General features: G+C 44.6%; 1 protein-coding gene across 14 annotated transcripts in view; it reads left to right on the forward strand.

The window, feature by feature from the left end:
- Positions 1–504: 504 nt before the first annotated feature.
- CAMK2G (calcium/calmodulin dependent protein kinase II gamma) overlaps positions 505–21700 on the forward strand; it is a 119214-nt gene continuing 98018 nt past the window's right edge. For 3 of the 14 annotated variants that reach the window (XM_015633077.2, XM_015633075.2, XM_015633078.2), the window contains exons 1-2: positions 610–808; positions 2642–2736. In XM_015633077.2, coding sequence (XP_015488563.1) covers positions 744–808; positions 2642–2736 — 160 coding nt within the window. In that variant the 5' untranslated portion in view covers positions 610–743. Of the gene's footprint in view, positions 809–2641; positions 2737–7400; positions 7466–21700 lie in introns of all 14 variants that reach the window. The other 11 variants (XM_015633074.2, XM_015633083.2, XM_015633079.2 and 8 more) reach the window with 6 other exon arrangements.

Consider the following 21700-nt stretch of genomic DNA (forward strand, 5'->3'; position numbering starts at 1 on the left):
GGGACGGGCGGCGGCGGCCGGGAGCAGCGGCCTCTCCCTCCCCGCGCACGGAGCGGCCGGAGAGAGCTGGGCGGCTGCCGCCGGCGGGCCGCGACACGCAGGGGCCGGGTGGCCCGGTGCTAGCCCCGCTGACGTGCGCCCGGGGGAGGGCGGCGGCGGCGGCGGCTCCCTCTTCCCTCCCCTCTCGCCGCACGCAGGAAGCCTATCCGGCAGCGGCTGGCCCGGCGCCCCTCGCGCGGGGAATTAAGAGAAATACCCGCGGTGCCCCCGGCCGGGGTCTGCTCCGGTCGCCTGCGGAGCGCGTGGGGAGGGGGCGAGCCCGCCGCAGTCCGCCCGCCCTTGGCGCGGGGCGGGGGCGCTCACTGCAGTGCCCGCTCCGCGCCCGCGGGCGGGGGGAGCGGCCGCGCCCCGGCTGCAGCCCCCGGCGGGCGACGGCGCTGCGGGCGCCCCGGGAGCGCCCCCGGCGGCCACACCCCGCGGCGGGCCGGGGCCGGCGGAGGGAGGGGGCCGGCGCGGGGTGTCTCCGAGCCAGTTCTCGCGGTGCTGGCCAGGCTCAGCCTCCTTCCCCTCCCCGGCGAGCGGTGACTGTGCACGGCGGAGCGGGGAGCGCCGAGCCGGGCGCCGGGCGAGCCCGCGCCGCCCCGCCGAGCCAGGAGGAAGGCCGCCGAGCAGAGCGCCCGCCCGGCCCGTCCTCGCCGCCCTGCCCCATGCCCCAGCGACGCTGAGCCTCCCGCAGCCCGAACATGGCCACCACGGCAACGTGCACCCGCTTCACCGACGAGTACCAGCTCTACGAGGAGCTTGGCAAGTACGGAGCCTGCTGCGCGCCCCGCGCCGCGCCCCGCCGCTCGCCCCGGCCCCGGGACCCACCGCCGCTGCCGGGAGCACTGTGCCGGCGACCCGGCTCTCCCGGGAGCCGGAGGAGGATTAGCTGTCGCGCTGTAATCCTGTTCTCCAGCCCCCTGTCCACCCCAGCGGCACAGCCGCCGGAGGGAAAGGTGTTCCTGCCCTCCTGGGTCGCCCCGCCGCAGCGGGTGTCCCTGCAGCCTGTCTCGGGCTGCGCACTCCTGTTGCACCCCGAGATTTCCTCTCTTCCCTCCTTTCCTTCCTCAGAACCTGGCTGCCCCGTTCTCCTTCCCGCACCGTCTCCCAGCTACACGTTGCCGTTCCTTGCAACTGTTTCTGCGCTGGGACGCGACACTGTTACAGCCACTCCGCGATGCTTCAGTACCCACTTCCTTGTCCCTGTGAAAGGACCAGGTGCTGCTGCACCGCGCTTCTCCTCCCTCCCCGCTTCCTCGCTTCTTCCCTCCCTCTCTCCGCACTTGTCTCCGCATTGGCAGACTTGCTGCTGCACCCTAGGACAGGGCTTTGCAGGGGAGCGCAGTTGGGCAGGGAAGCAGCGCAGAAAGGGCCAGGGTAGGATTATGGGGACAGTGCTTTCGTGGGTACTGCTGCTCGCTCCCTCCCTTCCTGCAGCAACTGCTGGGCTCTGCTGCATCTCTTCTCTCCAGCCCGGTGTCCCTGTCCCTCCCCACACTGCTGCAGCTGTGTGTCACCAAGCCCGGGCCCGAGTGCTGCTGCTCACCTTGATGCTCATTGGTTTGTATGTAGAGGTTGAGGAAGGGGATAAAAAGGCAGGACTCCGCAGTATTGGACGATTCAAGCTATTTTAGGCTCCTTGTAGGACTAACTGTATGTGGGGCCCTTGTGCAGCTTCTGTTCCCCTCTCTCATAGTTGAAATGTAGACATTTGTCCCTAGACATGGGTTTGCATTCCTGATCTGAAGGACTTGGAATTCTCTGCTAGTTTTCTCATATTTCCACTTTACACATCTTTCCTGTAAAGCTAGTTGTTCTTCTTTACCCACCATGTTTTTTTGTTGTTTTAAAAAAATTAGGGGCTGTTTCCAAGTGCTAATTGTGTAGTCCTGGTTTTCAGTCTCTATCTTTTTACCTTGGTCTCTGTTTTATTCACTCTTTTTCCTCACAGAAATCCTTCTCCCTCTCTCAGACCTCTTCTGCAAGAATAATTCTCTTTGGAATAGTTGTACTAATACCAATAGTTTAAACTTGAGAAAATGTACAAAACCTTGTAGTTTTTTACTCACTTCATTAATAGCTACATGCTTATCCCCATTTTGCAGGTGGGTTGAGGGATATAAGAGAACTAGTAACTTTTGCAAAGTGTTGCAGTGATTTTGTGACTGAGCTTGCACTTGAGCATGGGAGACATGAGTCCTGGCTTTGTGCTGTGACTGCTGGGGATGCCGTCTCTGGGAGATGGACTTACCAGCTAGTGTTTGCAGCGCTGTTCAGGGCTGTTTGTCTCCTGTTTATTAATCCCTTCATGTCCTGTTTCTGTGCCTCTGTGGTGTCTCTCTCCTCGCTCTGTGCTCTTCCTACTGAGCTGTCTGTGAGGGGTTTTGAGGAGTCCTTAGGAGGCTTGAGTACCGTATAGACTTAGAAGTTTTTTCTGATCAGACAGCATGCATTGTTCATCAGATTCTCAGGTGTTGTGTCCCTCCTCTGCATGTCTTCTGCCCTGTCCTTAATCTGGTCTACTCTGGGGACAGGATTTATTGCTATTATATTCTCATTTTCAGTTTCATAGCACCTACCCTCTTTATTTTTCTTCCAGGGGAGCCTTCTCTGTGGTCCGCAGATGTGTAAAGAAAAATTCTTCACAAGAATATGCTGCAAAAATCATCAACACCAAAAAACTGTCAGCCAGAGGTCAGTGTCTGTATCTACCTTTTTTCCCTATATAGTAGAAAAATACTTCACTGGAGTTGAGGCTGTGATACATTCAAGGGATCTGGAGTTGCTTATTTCAGTCATTATTTAGGCCTTTCAAAATAATTGAGCTGTATGGCAAAGAGGAGATTGAAAGAAGGTAGTGTGGGATGATAGAAAAATTCCTGTGTCTGGAAATGGATACTCTGTAAAGTGATGTTGTGTTTTTTCTTCTTGAGATCTTCTTCAAGCTGAGCTAGAGGTAGATTCATCTATGTGTGTGTACCAATCACTCATAATAAAAAGAAGTGTTGCAGGCTTATTTTGCTGAATGTCTTTTTTACCTAGGAGATCTGTCTTACCAGAACAGATGTGATTATTTTTTTGAAAGATAGATGCTCTATGACTTGCTCCTTTCATGTTCTCGTTAAAGGTGGTGTGTTTAGAAGCTAAAAAGTCTGCCTTCAAAGGCAGAAATACGTTGGATGGAGAAATCTTGCCAATTTGACTTCTTGGCATATTAGAACAAGGGGCCTGTGCTTTCATTACTCCTGGAGACTTGTAAAACCTGGAATGAGACTGTAGTGTTATGGAAAGAGAAAAAATCTAACTCTTCCAAGCTGTTAGTCTTCTGCTTTCCAGGGATGTATGTATGCATAAAGGGTAGTAGATCGTATAGTATGAAAGGAATATACATCTTAATGTGTAGGGAATCGCTATAGGGATTGAAGTTGCCCTGTGGTTGGGGTGAATGAGAGAAACTGAACTGCAATGAAAGATGCTGAAAACAGGGAGTGCAACCAGTTGAGATGCCAGAGGCAACTCTCTCTAGAAAAGGTGAACAAGAAGAGTTGTAAGTCTATAGAGGCCTTTCAGATTTCACAAAATTAATGTATGAAGCCCTTGACTATCTTGCTAGTTGGGTTGAGGGCTTAGTAGGGGGGTTGACTGAGAAATAAAAGAGAAAAGCATGAGGAGAAAGCAAATGATCTTGAGAAATTATTTAGAAGTGAATAATGTTTTGCCTACTCCTTATAAAAAAGAAAAATAGAATATATATTCTCCTTTTTGCCAGAATATGAAATGTGATGATAAGAGCAGAAGACAGCTTGAAGAATATGAAAAATTTCCATTTACTGTAGTTTGTATGGTTTGTATGAAAGAGTAGTGTCAGTGGCAGTGTGCTGTGAAGCAGTGATTTTTAATTTATTTTTTTTTACTTCTGGAAGCAAGCATATGTGCTAAGGTGTTCGGTATTTAGCCTGAGTGAGGTCGTTCTGGGGCCCATCCTGTGGAGCCCTGGATTGTTAACAAGGTGGCTGCAGATCTTTTGAGAATCAGTGTCCACTCAATGGTCACGTGCAGTGCCTGCTGATGTAGGTGGGATATCCAATCTCTTGAGTTCAAAATTAGTTCAACTTAATATGGGAGAGGTTTGAAGAGTGGCTTTGCTTTGCTGAAGGCCATTAGTACTGTGTTTGCTCTGCAGACTTCTCTGTCCATCCTGTGGTGAGGACTGAAGCTCAGGAGAGCCATTTCTCAGATGTTAGTGAACACCAGGCTTCTTGGAGGAGGGAGGGGGCAGTTTGATGAACTGATCACGAAGGGTAAACTGTTATCGTACGAACAACAGGGTATTGAAGTTAACTCTGGAGATAAGAAAAATGGGAAAAAACTGCAGGCTGAATATAGTTGAAAATCCAAAAATATATTAGCTGAAGTCCAAAACTCTCAGAAAAACTGATTCAGTTTTTAAGTGTTTGGTCATTTAATGAGTTACAGAGGGAGAAATGTATAGATTCTAATTGTTTTTCATAGTAAGGTGATGACAGTTTAATGACCCAACAAGTAGGAAAAGTAAGTATTGGTGAATATGGGCCATGTTTTGATCTGTACTTACTGTTTAGATTTCATACCTTCCTATAAATAAAATACATTGAGGCTGCTAGCCTGGTCTTCAGCTAGTTAACTTGAGGCAGCTGGGAATGATATGCTTAAAAACATACTGGTTAGGTAGGGTAAGTGTGGGGTGAACCAAGAATGAAAATGTATGTTTCTGCTACTACAGAAGAGTATCAGAAATTATGGACTGATCAGGTTGTGTTGAAGTTTTAACTGAGGATTGAGGAATCTGAAAAGTGGATGGTGGCTTCAGCTGAATATGTAGGTTCCTCAGTTATTCCAGCTGTGCTTGCTGAGAGCTCAAGGGACAAGTACAGAAAGTACTTATAGTAAAAGACTTGAGTATTTTGATAGGAAGTTAGTGAATTCACCTTGGAATAGGTTTTTAAAGCACTGAAGGAAAAATGTGTGCTATTTAGACATTGCAGCTGTAAATCAGTGATTAGGGAGATTCAATTCAGCAACCTGAAAATGAAAGTCTTGCGAAAAGGCGTTTTAGAAAGCTGTCTCCCCGAGGAGCAGAATTATGGTGTTAATTCTGCAGCATCCTGGATATGTGTTGCCTGATGTGTCCTTTCCTCAGGCTGGCACTTCTTGGGCTGTCCATGTCTCTGCCCATCAGTACCTCTGTCCAGGGCTCTCCTGGGCACCCAGCTGCATGCTGACCACTGTGCAGGGTAACCCATCCTCCTGATCTGCCCCCCCATGCTGCTGGTTTTCTTCTAGGCATGGTCACAGGTTTAGAATATGCCCTTATGTGGGGAAAGCCAGCTCCTCTCCAACTAAAGCATAGCTACATTTAACATATTTTACTATCCCTAGCAGAATTTGAACCTGTATGGACACCTGATGCAGTAACAGCTACTTCAGGAGTCAGCATCTTGTCACTGCTGTAAAATATAGCCCATTGCTCCTTCACAGAAGTTTTGCCTGCTGTAGTGCTTTCCTTGATTCTGTTCAAGGCAATGGTAACAGAGCCTTGCTCTCCTCCTGCAGTACTTCTTGTTTTTCAGTTTTTCACTCAGTGCTTTTCAAGACTTGTGAGGAATACTAGATAGCTAACTGGGAAGTGCTGAAAAGCTTACTGTATGTGTCTGAAAAGGAGGAAGAGAAATGCTTTAGGGGGAATTATATGCAATGAAAGGGTAAAGACTTGAAGAGGCATGGTGTTTTACAAGGCTTCTCTGTGAAAGCAGGGAGGATGGACAGGGTGTAGGTCCAGCTTCAGTCTAGTAAACTTCACCCTTCATAAAATACCAAGTCAGCTGTTGAGAGGAGAGTCTCTTTTTCATATTGTCTGTGATTTTTGGATGCCATTTCTCTCTTTTAATAAGTTTTGTCAGTAAGAGCTGGTCTAAATTAAAATTCATATTTTGGCTTTAGTGAAGTATTTGCTATTATTCATATTGTGTTGATGCTTAAGACTGCCCAGTGAAGATCATGTCAAGAAGTTTAATGTTAAATAGGGTCCAAATGCTTGTGGAAAAGAAGAAACAGACTTCACCTTAGTCAGTGTTCAGCTGACATATAAGAGCAGCAGTTATTACATACGGAGGAAATACAATGCTTCAGTCATCTGAAATTCCTATGGGATTGAATACACAGACTTTTACCAGCACTATGGGTAGAGGGAAGTAATAACTGTAATTTTTTGAAAGTTGTCTTGAGGCTTTCACCAGAATATTTTTGAACATGAAAATTCATAGCAAGTAGTGCTACAGTGGAGTTCAAATAAAATAAAATTACTTGCAGTGATCAAAAGATCAAGAGAGAAGCAGCAGCTTTAGTAACAGTAGGGAGATATCCCAAATTTGATTTGCCAGCATATACTTCAAGAGAGAGTCTGGCTTTTGAAAGAGGTAGGCAGAGCTTTAGGATTTGTTAATTTTTAGGATGTTTTTTATACCAAATATTATTTAGTGATCCAGCCAGCATCTGAAGTATTTCTGCCCTTTTTTTATGTGCAGAAGGAAAAACCTCTGTGTATTGCATCTATTGTTAAATTTAATTTGCTATTGAAAATCTGTACCTTTTAACTCTTGCAAGTGACATCTCATGATGAAAGAATTAAAAACAGCTGTCTTGTAAATTAGTCCACTTCACTGTGCTGTCCTTACTGTGGCTTTGCTTTTGACTGTGAAACAGAGGTGGCTTCTCTCCCTGCTTTTCATCTTTCCAAATTTGTAAACCAGATACGAATTTGCAGTCTACCGAGTTATTTTGTCGTTGTTCCTGGAGGAGATTATGTGGATTGTGGGAGGAGCAGGGAATTACTTCTGTGTATCAAACCCCAACAAAAAAAAAGCACTCTTTATACTTCCAGTTCTGCCTTTTTTCCCACACAACTATTGTCCTGGCTTTTGGTACTGTAGTGGTTGCTGATTTGGGCTTTACAATATGCTTTGTTGAAAGCGTCAGCAGTAGTTTCCCTGGCCACTAAAAAGTTGAGCTTGAATGCTGCAGAGGAAGTTCAGCAGCATCAGTCGCTAACATCTCTCTTGATCTGTCCTGTACGTGTTCATAGCTGCTGCTTGCATTAAGACTCCCTTGGACTGCTCTTGAGGCTGCCGGGTTTCGAGTCTCGGTGGGGCACGGCACACCGCTGGAACTGGCTGTGTGCAGGCTGCTGCACTGCAGCGGGGCCGCCGGCTCTGCCACGGCAGGCAAACCCGACAGCTGATCACAGGGGGCTCCAGTGCAAAGCCAGACTCACACAGAAGTGTCCTGTCATAGATGTCCTCCATGTGCTCTTATGTTTGCAGGTTGAGGACAGATGTCCTTAATGCAGAGGATGGGAAATCAAACCGTGTCTGCTCAGCCGAATCAGGTCCAGTCATTTGTTTTGGGAGAGAAGCTGCCCTTCCTGCAGCATGGGCTGGGTGAAGAGCTTCCCTGTGCCCCAGCTCCACCCTGTGCCTCCCTTTTGCTGCCTGCAGAAGTCTGAGATGCTGTGATTAGGAAGCATATAGAGCAGAGCAGCTGCAGTGGGTTGGAAATGTTTTGGAGGTCTTTGCACTCATGGAAGGAATCAGAGAGCAGAGCAGAGTGCTGCACATCCCCCAGAGCAGTGTACGAGGCTGGGAACTGCCTGGTGGAGTGAGTGTAAGAGGCTGGGTGCTGCGGAATGGGGGCTGCAGGGGAGCAGTCAGTTCATGGACTGGGCTTGTGGGTAGCAAGTGGCTGAACTCTTCACTCTGCACCACAGCACACGAGTGCAGCAGGGGCTGGTGGTGAGGCTGCTCAGCTGAGGTCAGAAACAGCAGCCCTCTATCTCCCACCAGCAGCCTGCCTCCCCCTCTTCTTCCTACCTGCCTCTGCTTGCAGTCCCCTGCATAGGGGAATGGGGGTTCAAAGAGTGTGTGTGTATATATATATATATATATATATATATATATATATATATATATGTGTGTGTGTGTGTGTATATATATATATGTGTGTGTGTGTGTGTGTGTGTGTATATATGTGTGTGTGTATATATATATATATATATGTATATATATATACCAGTAGTGAAATTTCATTGGAAGAGTTGTTTGGAGAAGGGGAGGGCTTGTGCAAAAGAAGAGACCCTTTACCTTGGAGGAGAGATTGGAGCTTAGTGGGGGGCTGCTGAGGGCTGGCTTGGCTTTTTGCCTGTCCCAACATACCAGTACAGGCAGGAAAATGCCCTGGTGTGAGAGCCAGCAGAGATTGTCGGGGTGGCGAGTGGTGGAAGCCATGCTTTACTGTGGCTGGCTCTGGCCAGAAGCTGGCTTCCTCTCACTGTGGATGTTAGTGATGGTTGGGGTTACCCCAGGTTGCCTCTCAGTTTACGCTGTATATTTTATAAAGGAGCTGGAACAGAGCAGACAGGATTTCAGCTTGTGTCTGTCTTCTCAGTGGTCACATTGAGTATTAAATTTCCGGCATTAACAATGACGAGGCGGGGGGGAAGTGGGCACACAGATTGGGCAGGAATTCCTACTGCCTCTGCGTGAGGTTAGAGAAAGGAGCTTGGTGAGAGAGTCAGGTTTCTTGTTTTCCCAATATAAACTGGATTTGTGTATGGCAGAAATGTGATTAGACTAACTCCTGCACGTGTCCCAAAGCCCTTGGCTCTAGAGCATTTACTCTGATCAGCCAGCCATGGTTGAAATATTTGTAGGTATCCCTACAGTGAACAGCAAGATGCTGAGCAGCCTGTAGATATTTGGGGCAAGGAGAACTACTTCAATTTCTTGTAAGAAGGATCCAGTGAAAAAACTGTGCGCTTTTTTTGTTGGTTTTGCAGTATAGCACAGAAAATTTGTCTCCAAATTTATTCCTTCTCTAGACAGTAGCAAAGTCATCACTAGCAGAGGGGGATTCATGTGTGGATCATAAAAAAATTTTTAAAGAGTGCCCTCCTCCTCCCCAACAATGGGTTAGCACCACTGTTTCACTCTTTTAAGAGAGGACTACTACTACTACCACGCCCTTCAAGTATTCTAGTTGTTCTGGCCCCCCAGATTGAGTAAAGACAGCTTTTAGAAGGGAAGCATGCTAGTGCAAAAATTTCTCTCCACTGTGCTGTCTGTGAGCACAACCCTGACAATGAAAGCATCACCCCCTTTTTCTGATCTGTCACCTGTTTTGGTATTTGAGGTGTTTCATTTTGTTTCCTCTGTTGGACTCTCTTGAAAACTCCTGATTTTTACCAACACAACAGATGTAAAAAAAACGCACATTCATTTGCCAGTGTTTGACTATAGAGTGAGCTATTGCTGTTGGCTTAGTTGGGCAAAGAGGTCAATATTGCCTGGCACCAGGGTCACCGGCACAGGAATGAAGCCTTGAATGCTGTAAAAAAGAAATGTGGAGTATCTCACATCATTGTTTGCCTGCAACGGATGTGATGTCAGTGCTCAGGGTTACCCTCTTTGAGAAAACAGAGGTGCACTGATTTCTGATGGGCAAATGCATCCTTAAAATTTTGAGTTGCTTACTAGATGTTTTGGGTTTTTTTTTTAGCGTATGGAGGAAATGTGACCCTGTAACTTCAACTGCTGTAGTTGCTGCTGATCCTTACGACAATAAGCTTAATGCTTCAAAAATTGGGGCCTTAAGAATTAGGCTGACATCATGTTCCTTTTTATACCTTATTAAATACCACTTTATACTTTGGTAACATCTCCCCAAACATTCTTGTATTGCTGCTTGGATGATTTTTGGAGAACAGTTGCAGAATACCTCTGAAGAAATGGGCTAGCAGTATCTTAGAAGTAAGCTTTCTGAACACTGAGGGTAGCCAAAGATAAGTGGGGCTTGGATTTAATTTTCTGCTGAAACTGAGTCTGTAGTTGTTCGACTTTGATTCCTTGTAGCTTTTTTCACCTATTACTCTCCATCTGCCTTTCTTTCCTTTTTAATTTTGTTTTTGTTTTGAATGTTCATTTGTTTCTCATGGATCAGTTACTTTAAACCATCATTATATTAATTTATAATGCTTTGATTGAAAATAGCCCTTTAGTAATGCTGCTTTACTCTCCTTCCCTCCCAGAGAATATTGCACAACTTCTGTTGCTCCCACAATTTATATGAGCAGAGTGGGAAGTTCGTTGTTGGTGCAAGTGGCTGATTACTGATGTCTGAGACTAATACAAAGATGCCAGGAGAGCTGGTTAGTGTTGTATCTTGCCTTTTTATGATGGAATCGGGAGAGGAGGAGATGACTGTGGTGGCCTTACTGCTGGCATCAGGATCTGTCTTGCTTCTGGCAGAGTCAAAGGGAGAATTCCCCGTCTCTGAGATGTGAGTTGAGTAAATGCGATGACCTTTCAGAGAATGTGTGTGTGCATCTAACTTTCACGTTATGTTCCTGAGAGCATGAGTTACATATCTCTCTGGTGATCCCCTGTCCTGCTACTCCTGCCCAAATTTCCCATCCTGAGTTAGCTGTTGTACAAGCATCCACAGCCACGAGCCCTTGTGGCTGGAGTGTGCTTACCTGTGACACTGGGACAAGTCCAAGTCAGTGTGGTGCTTCAGAGAAGCTTGCTAGCTAATCTTTTCTCTTTGCTAGAAGCCACAGGTGATTTTCAGTGTTAAACACAAAACTTTTCTTTCTGAGACAGCAAAGGTGGCATCTTTTTCTGCAATGCTGTTGTTTGATTCTGTCAGAGTCACAAAAATTGAGCTGAGAATTGTCTCAGTAGGCATTTTGGGAATGAAGACACAGTTCATTTTAAAGAAAAACAAACACCATGTAAACTTATCTCTGAGGGAGGATAAGGAATATGCTTGCGAAGATGAGCCTGGGAGTGGCCACAGCTCTTTGTAGGCCTACGAGCCAAAGGCTAAATGGCAGATCAGGCAGGGAGTGGCAGCCTGCCTGCTGTGGCAGAGCTGCTGGGTTATCTCTGGGGGCTGTTGCCATGATGACAGTGGCAAACAGGGACTAAAAAATTTACCAGATGCATGTGAGCCAAAGGATTAAACTTTCTCATAAAAGAGAAGGGAGGGGAGGAGAGTGGGTGATGATGTATTAACGAAGGACAGTATCCTAGTGAGAAATACCAGGCTCACTCTCCTATAGCTCCTGGGATGGCAGGGGGGAATGCAGACTGGCATTCCTCCTCCAGTCTAAACTCTGAGAAACACTGCTCTGATAGATTTCCTCTTTGAAGAGAGGGTTAATGCACCCTGCTTCCACTGCATAAGTCATTGGGATTTGTGTTGCTTAGGCAGGTAGAAAGGAAGAAATGGGAAAAGATGGTTCTCTCTTCTTTAGTATTTTTTTTTCCCTGTATCTACAAGTAACTCTAGTTCTTTACTTTGTGCTTAGCAATTTTCTGCACTAGAGTTCATGCAAATCAAGTTTCAGTGTTGCCTGAAGGTTGCAGACTATTAAACATGGTTCTAACCAGCCTGCACTACTGTCATCAATAGCACAAGACTACTGTCATTGACAATGTCTGATGCAAAACCATGTCACCACTACTAGGGCTAGGAGCGGTCTTGACCCTGCATATGCTTTTGTTCCCTTCCCAGAGCTGGGGCAGTGTCCCTGCATATCAGAGTTGATAGCGTGGTGGGCAGGCAGTGCGTGAGAGGCTAAGCTTGGCAGTTTTCCCTCCACTGAGGGAGTCTGAGGAAGTCCTATTACTCCCCTGTGCTGCAGCGTCCTTTGTGGAGGTCGACCACGATAAGGACAGGTCCTAGGAGAATCAGTGATTTGCAGCTGCCTGGGGAGCACGGAGCTGGTGAGGGGGTGTCTCTGCATTCAGTGCCGAAAATCTCAGTGCTCCACACTAAAAGGTGGTATCACTTGGTTGTTTGCAGTACTGAAAGGTACCACATTACCTTCTGGCAGGCAGCTTCAGGAAAGACCTACCTGGTTGTGCCTGGGAAATTCCTGAACAGCAATATACTGGTATAGAATGTTTGTCTGAAGGCTTAGTAAGATAGAATTGTGGTAATAAAAACTAGTTTCATTCTAGAAGGGTTTCTTCAACTTAAAACATTTATTTACTAAATGAGACATTAATATCTATGGAAATTACTGATAAAGTTCCCACCAGGCCAAATCCCAGTGGACTTTTTAAGCTCCTGTGGATACAGGCCATATGTGAGAGCAAGGATTTTAAGCCTCCAAAGCCAGTTCCTGAAAGCCTATAGAAAGGATTCTTCCCTTTCCTTTCCTTCACTTGTACTCCTCTTCTAGGTACCTGAGTTAGCTGGTGTAGGCTGCAGCTTGTCTTGCGGAGTAACTCTGTGTTTGGATGTGCTTTATCTTCTGCTGTTACTGTGTCATCTCTGATAAGTCAGTTAGTGTAGACTGTGGTAAGTGATAGCTGTGAAGACAGAAATGTCATTTCTTGATGTTGAAGACAACTCTTTTTTGAAAGAGGTTTTCTCAATCCCAGGGGAGCAGTGAGAAAAGGAGAAGTGGTCTGACATAGCCTGATGTCTGAGGTGAAAAAAAGGAGATTGAAGAACTAAATCCTTAAACTTCATCATACTTCCTCTGTTCCCTGTTCTTTTACGGGGACCTCTCTTTCACAAGGGGTCTCCTTGCCTGTGCAGCAGAATATAGTCTGTGTAAAGTTTCCTGCAGCTCTGGAGATGAGTGAGATGTGTGTGTTTATCCAGCTCTGTTTGCTGCTAGAGACCTGATCTCATACACCTGACTTGAAATGTGACTTCATAGGGGACAGTTCAGTGCTTTCTCTGGGATGCACTTTCTAGATACACATTTCAAATTACATGGGTACCCTGGAAGCTTTTCCAGGGAAAACAGCTTCCTAAAACTCAACCTATATTGGTCTCCAGTGCCTGCCAAATAAACTTTGTGTTTCTACTGTATTAGAACAGCTGCCATTCTGAAAATGTCCATGTGTATCTTGGTGTGGTTTTTTTTAAAAAAATATTTATTTCATCATATTCCTTTATGTCAAAACACATAACATTTCATGAGTAATGAGCCAAGAAATTGCCCATTGGCTGGAGGAAAAAATAGATGTAGAAGGAGGAACTTGTCTTTACTGGCCCTTGTAACCCACAGGGACCTGCTGGAACATTTTTCTTGGAGGCTACTGGAGAGTATAGCCTGGTGATGCCAAGCAAGACTTTTCTGTTGTTTGCCAAAATAACTGCTGTGCTCTTCATTTTAATTTTGCCTGTCTCAGGTCCAGTCCATGTAAGCTTTGGGTATCAAATGTCCTCTGTTGAGATTGTGTCAGAGAGATTAGGAACATTGAAGTTGCACAGCTTTATTTTATAACTGGTGCCTGTGCAAAAACAAAGCTTGATTGTGATGATGTGTTTCTTCGCTGCAAGTTAAAGTAGTGATTCATAGCTCCTGTGTTACTTTAAATATTCCTGATTTTTGGATTGCAGATTGAAAAGTGGCTTTCAGCTCTGCCCATTTTTGTTTGACTCGTGTGTCATCTGGCCTAGAATCTGCCAGCTCTGCAGATTAGGATATTGTGTTGTGTCTGCTGCTTGTTATGAAGTTGCCTGGATTAAAATTTTCAGTGCAGAGCAATGATCCACAGCCTTCTCTGTCTGTCTGAATTGCTCTTGCACTTAATAAGGATGATGTAGAGGAGTGAAGTGTTGGTCAGCTTGTCCTTTGTGTGAAAGCGCTTCTACAATAGTAGACTGGGAGTTGAGCTCTCATAACACATTCATCTTCTCCAGACAGCCAAGTTCAGCATCAGAGATATGAAAAAAGAGACACAAGGCGGTTGGGTTTTTTTACTAATGATTATCAAATATTCCTGACAAGCTCAGGTGACTAGTTGCTTCTAGCAGTTTGTTGCTGCAGACCTGGTTACAGTTTTAAGGAAGCACATTATGCCTTGTTACTCTTTGTGACTATGTACATTTAGTTTCTTCAGTAGTCCTGAAGTTGAGCTTAAAAAGCTTTCCCTTCTACCACCTCACAGATAGTCAAGAAGTTTCTTATGTTCCCTGATGACTTATGAAATGTTAATTTCACTTCAAAAAGTTTTTTCTCATTTTTCTTACACAGCCAAAATTTCTTCCCTGTCTTGGAAACAAAAACTTGGGTCTCACTGTTGCAGTTACCTTATCAGGCAGGGGCTGGCTCAGGAACAAGGCAACATGCATCTCAACTGAGCCAGAGGAACTTAAATTTTTCCTTCTGCATCTTTGAATTCCTAGATCCTGCATTGCAGTGACTTGACACTGCTGAGATCTGCCTCCCTGTCACACTGTTACCTTGTCTGCTAACCAGCAGTAGTCTGATACTTACTGAGCTGGTTCATCCAAAACCACCGACACTTGATGTGATCAGCTGATGGGGACAAGGGAACTTATGTCCAGAAGTAAGCTCACTTGCTGTGGTTTCTCTTTGTTAGGCTGTGTTCTTGAGGATTCTCTGTGGCTAATGGGTTTCAGACAGAGCTGCTGGAGTTCTTGCACAGGTACAGTTGCTGTGTATGCAGCAGAGAAGGTGCTGATATGGCTGTGCTGCCTTTGGAGCAGCTCTGTGTCCTACTGTCTCACTTACTGCATGTCCACTTTAAGAGAGTTCATCTGCAATGCAGCTGTTAGCAGGGAAGTTCTGTAAATCAAGAGGGAGTGAGTGCAAGTGAGCCTAGTGTCTGCAGTTGTGGCTGGGTCCTCCCCAGGGCACAGGGAAACTTGTTCAGAAAAGACTTTTTGCAGGAGGAGAAAGGGATGGCAACACAGTGCTGATGGTAGGAGCCCCTCCCTTCTGTGCCTGTGTATGTATCAGCTGCTCAGGAGCAGGAAAACACAGAAAAGCACAGTGTGACAGCAATCCTGGAACTGGAAAATCCTGTCATGCTTATCCCCTCCTCACTCTGCCACAGTCTAACCAGGTGTTTGCTTAGGGCCAGTCCTGTCAGAATGTCTTTATAGCACACTCCCTTCTCACACAGGATGTCCTGTTAGAATTTGGAGCTTGTTGTGAGCTTCTGTACGTCACTCAGAAGTGCACAGAGGCTCCATGGATTGCAGGTTTACGACTGCGTTGTCCTTTGTTGCATGGCTGTCAGAGGGACCATGTGCTGGTACAAAGGGATGATGCCAGGGAGAAAGCCCACAGCAGGAGTCAGTTGGAGTGCCCTGGCTGTTCAGGTGTTGCACCTGGCAGGCCAGGCACTGCTGCTGAGTGACTTGGAGGAGGAGGAGGAGAAGAGCCATGTGTGCAGTAGGCCTGCTACAAGTGGGGTAGATGAGACGTCTGAGGGGAACTCTCAGGACTGCAGCCCCACTAGCACATGGCAGGGAGGCTGGCTGGGGAGCTTGTGGTTTTAAGCGTGTGGCTGAGGAGTGGATGGCTTGTTGTTCTGCTCTTCCTCTGCCTCTCTTCTGCTTCTCCAGCAAGTAGAAGCTCCTTGAAAGACTGCCTGGCTATCAGCCATGACAGGAGCACTTGTACAATTGCTTCCTGGTTCCCCATCCACAAGTTTCTGAGGATATTCTGGTGAAGAAATTCCTCTGTAGCTCACAGGGATCCATGGAGATACCTAGGGCCCTGTGGGCTGTTGCTGGAGGAGAGGACCCCAGAGGGCCTTCCTTCAAGGTGGCTGCAGCTTAAAGGGAGTACATAATGCTTTTCATTCTGGTGCTTAGCAGGCAAGGCTTCTTCCTTCACTGTATTTAAAAATATTCTGGGCAGACTTGGTTCCAGATTTCTGTTTCAATTTCTTTATTTCGTCTTGGGAAATCATTTTCAATTGGCAGTCATTGGTGATGAAGAAAAATTTGATGTATGATTCACCACCCACTTTTCCTCTTCTGTTTCCTTTCTCCTCTCCTGTTTTCTGGGCATTTGTTGTCCCTCTCTTAATAACTAAATTGTGCTAACTGTGTGTAAGTAATGTTCCCTCCCCTTTTGCTGAGGGACTGTTTGACTCCTTGTAAGAAGTTATTTTTAGGGTTTGCTTCCTGGGATATTCTACCCGTGGCCAGTTATGGTGATGAAAATGTCACTGAGATGCAGAAAGGACTCCCAATTCATTGATAGCATGCCTGATCTTTCTCTTGTAAGGGTGCCCATGGAGATCATGAGTTCCTTACAACTACATTGCCAGTGCTCAGGGACACAGCCCCAGTGACTGTGCAGCATGACTGCCTGTTAAAAGCATAATGGGCTTCTGAATTAGCCCAGGGGAAAAGAAGAAAACAAGAAAAAATAAATTAAAAATAAGTAAAGCCTTTCTTTGGTTGCAGTGGAGTTTGTTTCTGCCCTTTTTTTTGTGTATAGGGATGTCAGTGCTGCAGAGCTGTGTGTCAGTGTACCGGGCAGTCCCTCACAGGCAATTTGCTCCTTGTACTGGATGTATTATGTTGCACTGGGTTGCTGCCAAATGGCTGGTCTAGGCTAGAGGAGAAGGTGTGTGCTTATTCTTTTGAAACACCTCTTCCACCCCATGTCTGTGGCTTGCAGCACCCAAAAAAGTTGATCTTTATGGCAGCTATAGCTAACAAAGCAAGAATGTAATACAGGGAAATTGCAAATCTCAACTGACCAAGGCCATGGGCTGACAAAATACAGTCTCTGGTGTCAGTGTTGGTTTAAGGAGCACCTGTTCTTTCTCTGAAGATGGCTGTTCCCTCTGTATTGCAGCATATTTCATTTTCAGTCCCATGCCCTGGACCAGGAAAACAAGTTCAGAAGAACCATTCAGTAAGGAATTACAGAATTCCTTGCTTCCTGTGGTGGGGCTGGGCAGTTATTTGCTCTCCAGGTAGATTGGAGATCTATTTAGATCTTCATATTTGTTGGAGCAACCATAGAAGGGGTTGCTTTAGTGTAGCTCTGGAAAGCAGGATCTTCTGCAGCTTGGTCAGAGAAAAACACATGTGGAGTGTTATGTTCGTGATGTGGAGATGTGGAAATAGCCTTCGTATACCTGTATCGTACTCCTAGAAAAGAAAATAGGAAGCAGAGCCCCTTGAGTAGCTTTGGATCAAGGCAACAGGGAAGTTTAACTTGGTTTTCAGGCCTGATGCTGTTGGGATCAGGAAGCCTTGTGGCTGCAGTGCAGGGATGGCGACAGCAGTCTCGAGTGCATGAGTGCTGTGCCTGTGCAACACAGAGACTTGTGAGCTGCCCACAAAAAATCCAGTTTTGTGGGCAAAGACTGGGGAGACTCCTGATTAGATAGCATCTTGAGAGTTATCAGTGCTTAGAAACTCCTGTTATGCTTTTGCATACGAAGAGTTTATTTCCATGTGTGTAACATACACACATAAGCCTGTGTAATTTTTTATGTAATTCTGACATTTGAAGTTGTTTTATGGAATGATAACTTTTAATATGTCTTCTTGCTGGCTTGCTTTCATACAATACCTTGAAGTGTCTGAGCATTTTATATGCACAAGATGTAGTTCTTGGACTCTTCAGGAGCCGGAGGCAACTACACTGTCTCTTTCCCTGCTGCCCTGTGTTCCTAACTGCCATGTGGATTTACTGAGGTTTGCTCTTTGGTAGAGAAGTATTTTGGTGGCTCTGCTACAGGTGGTATCTGGTGTGGCACATGTGTGCATTTTTAAGTCTTCTCTCATTGAAATGCCAGGTTAGCTGCTATGTATTTACAGCTTGCTCTGCTTAATTTAAAGTTCTTCTTGCATCGCTAGGGGAACTTAGCCTTAAAATAGATGGTTTGACCTTTTTTTTTTAAATTATTCTAATCCCCTGAGGCTTGATGTTCCTTCTTGTCAGAAGAGTGTATTTTAACAGAGGTATTATCTTATTTGGAGAGAAGTCATTCAGCACTGGGATGCAGTGCCATTCATCTGTGCCTTTAAGAAGATTTTCTATTTAGTTTACTTCCCTCATTCATGTCTCTCAAATGTCAAATCAAGGCAGCGTTTCCAGCATCCTTCCTTTTCTCAACTGGCTGGAATGGCTAAAAAAGAAGCAATGGATATAGACTTGGTTTTGCATGGACACAGGCCCCCACATCATCTCCTGTAGTGAAGGATGGCATTATGCAGTGAAGAATGATGGTCTGCTGCATACCAGTATTAGGAGTATACAGAAATTCTGAGGTTTTGTTTCCCTCCTGAACATCTCTCATTTTTGTTCAAGCATAAATTTCCTTGGTTCATACAAAAGACACCCAGCTGTTTGGTGACCAATGGCTGCATTATCATGTAGCATTTTATTCAAGAGTCACACATGTTACGAGAAAACTGGGGCTGGATGCCATAGGTCTGCAGGCTTGGACAGCCCTGACAGTGATGGCTGAATTGGAGTGCATTGGGTTTGAGAAGGAGCTTGTGTAGCCCCTTGTGCACAGGGACAGCATTATGGTTTGTGTTCGTATGTTGGTAAAGGTGGAGTCAATGCCAGGAACTTCCCCTTCCAAGTAGGGTTTTTCCCAGGGTTTTGTTAATGTGCTTTCACCTGTGGATGTTTAGTCTTGTTTTCCAGGAGCTTGGTTCTCTTTGCCCCCACTGCTTTGTCCTTCCAAAATTTGTATTCCCCTACCTGAAGGAATGTTATCATTCTACCACAATGCGCTCCTCTGCACCACCAGGAAAGTATTCCTGAAGCTTTTTCTTAACCATGTACCTTTGGTCTTGCTTAGTTGTTCTCCCTGTCAGCTATGTAATGCATCAACAGGTTTCATTAAGCATCCTTTATCCTCCCAATACTACTACTGGGCAGGGAAGTGTTAGCCCTGTTTTACACTTGGAAATACTGAGAAAGATGTAAATTTTCAAGTGCTTTCCAGAACACTTGGCAATGAGCCATGATGAGTTAGGAAAAGAGTCCAAGTCATATTCTTTGCTGTAACAGTGATAGGAAGAGTGTAGGTAGGAAAAAATCTGTGGGCATTTGGCAGAAAATAACGTGGGCTAAAGCATGTAGTAGTACAAGGAGTTGTGGTCTAGTTTGCTGGTTATAGGAATAATATTTTGATGTGTTTTCTGTACTACTTTTCACTTTGATTTGCTTACTGTTTGTGTAATACAGCTCCAAAATATGTTATATTTGGTATGCCTTTGGACTATCTCCCTTTCTGTGATTTTTCCAGGTGAAGAGGATTGAAAACTCAATCAGAAGTTACTGCTGTTGGTACAGAAGGCACTTACGTGACAATAAACACACAATGGTTTTGTGTTTGTGTATTTGAAGACCAATCAGAAAAAATTAAAGGACGTCACTTAGATGTAAAATTGTTTCCGAGTATTAGTCATAACTGCAGGGATAGTAACATCTGCAATAGTTTATTTTCTGAAGTGTGTAAAAGTGGCAAAAATGAAAACTTAAATCTCTAAGATAAGCAACTGTATCTAAGAGTTAAGAAAACTCCAATTTCATGACAAGAATTTAGGTAAACTCTAAAATTGTCAGCATTTTGAGATCTAAGTAATTGATTCAGTTGTGAAAATTCGGATTATGGAATGCTGTCAGGCAATTGTTCCTGCCCCACTCTTGCTGTATCTTTTTGGCTAATAATCTGTTAGTGCAAAGGTTTCTGCCTTCCTGGAGAATTTGGAAACATCCATATTAATACATGGTTAAGGCACTGGAAGTCTTTCTGCAGGAAACAGCTGTAGGTACACAAGGTATACCGCTGCTAGCCCTCTTGACTATATGATAATGTCAAACTAATATGAAGTCTTCAAGAGCAGAACATCCTTTACCACCCAGGAGGAATAAAATCTTGTGTGTGTTTAAGAAGATTACTGTTAGCTCAACAGGAGGAATAATGAGAAGTTATGGGACAGAACTGAAGACCTGTCATTAACTGAAAGCCAGTCCAGGGGAAAGAATAAAAACCGTGAGGGAATGACCAGAAAGCTATTCTGCACTTAACAATGTGTATGCTGGGGATACTGCTTACTTTTCAAGTAGTGTGATTCAGGTTTTGTTTAGAAGAGAGTTAGAAACCAAACTGTGGCAGTGCTGCAAGGAATAGCTATATAAGAGGGAGAGTAGAGGGAAAAGGAAAATACTAGGGAGAGGTGGAATGTGATTAAGGTTAATTAAAGTGTACTGTGAAAACTAGTTAGATGCGCTGGTCTGCCCTTTCTGTAATAATAACAAACATGGTTATGTAACAAATTGAAAATATATCTTTTCAATAATTTATTTTGAATTTACTGCCTTTAGACAAATATTGTAGATTAGAAAAAATAATTAAAAACTTGTGTGTAATTTAAGTCAGCATATTTAAGAGGAATGCTTTTTAAAAAGGTCTTACAGACTTACTTCTTCAGGTTTTTTGTGTTTTGCATTGCGAGATTATTCTCTTCTTTGTTTTGTACAGGGTGACTGGGATCATCCTGAAACATAGAGAAGTGTCTTTTTTTTCTTTTAATTTACAGTTGTTTTCTTCATAAGTTCAGCAAAGAATACAGGCTACGCTTTGGAGAGGAAAGTGCTCTCCTAGAACCAGAGCAAGAGAGTGAAAGATGGAGGAACGGGTGCATATTCGACTCCAGCATTGGGAATGATTCATCCTGTGTCTTGATACAAAAAAACCCAAACAAGCAGGAGAAACCACAAAAACCAAGCAAAATGAAACAATAACAACAACAAAAAAAAGCAGCAAAGGACATCCAGACACTATCCTTTTTCAGTCTGTCTTTTCTGCCATCTGGCTGTCCTAATGTTCCAGCATGTTGCAAAGTTGAGTTGTTGCTATCCTACCTGAATTAGCAGGTTTCAGACACCATTGGTAACAGAATGCAAGGCAAAATGAATTAGAGGTCTGGCAATGAGTGTATATTAAATCTAGGAGCTGACAGTACTGCCTTTCATGACTTGACATTCTCTACTTTTGGAAATTGTCTTTTTGTGCTTGAGCTTTGTTTTCATCTTTAGCAGGTTTGCATAGTGTATAATGCTGCTGAGGACTAATGCTCATGCATGGACCTATGCTAGCACTATTGTGCATAATGTTTTGGCCTTCAGGTTGCAAAGTATTTTTCTGCTAGTTTGTTGGGTTTTGGTTTGTTTTTTTTTTTGTTGTTGTTGTTTTTATTTTGTTTATTTGATGAGGGACAGAGGAGAAAAGGAAAGTCTCAAAAAATGTAGCAGTCCATGATGCTGTTTTTAGAAATTCTGTGTGGTGCAGGTTTATATAGAAGACACTGAAGAAGCATTACCCTGCCACCCCCAGTTTTTTACCTCCTATGAATAAAATAATGTTAATACTGTGAAGGAGGATGTGAAGCACTGTTCTTCCAGGCTCAGTCCTGTGAGCAACCTCGATGTGGTGCATGGTTGAACATAACTTTTCACACTGGAGCTATAAACATTGTTCTGCTTCTCTCTGTGGATGATATGCTGGCCACCTCCAAACAGACAGGGTGTCTGTTCATGACTAGAAATTCACTTTGAATTAAGCAATATTTGAATTGAAAGTGTGAAGAGTATGATGTCAAGCCTTAATGGAAAATGATATTAAAAGTTGCTAGCTGTTTCAATGCACAAGTTGTAGTAGTGTCAGCTGTATTACTGACTGAAAGCCCTGGTGATTCAACAAGTTTTGTGAAGTACTGAAACATTGCAACAAGTGGGGAAGGTACTTCTCTGAGTCTTGAGTGGATTTTAATTTTCATGGAATCCCAGAGTCATAGAATG

This window comes from Parus major, chromosome 6 (assembly GCF_001522545.3).
Source record: "Parus major isolate Abel chromosome 6, Parus_major1.1, whole genome shotgun sequence".
Taxonomy (NCBI): domain Eukaryota; kingdom Metazoa; phylum Chordata; class Aves; order Passeriformes; family Paridae; genus Parus; species Parus major.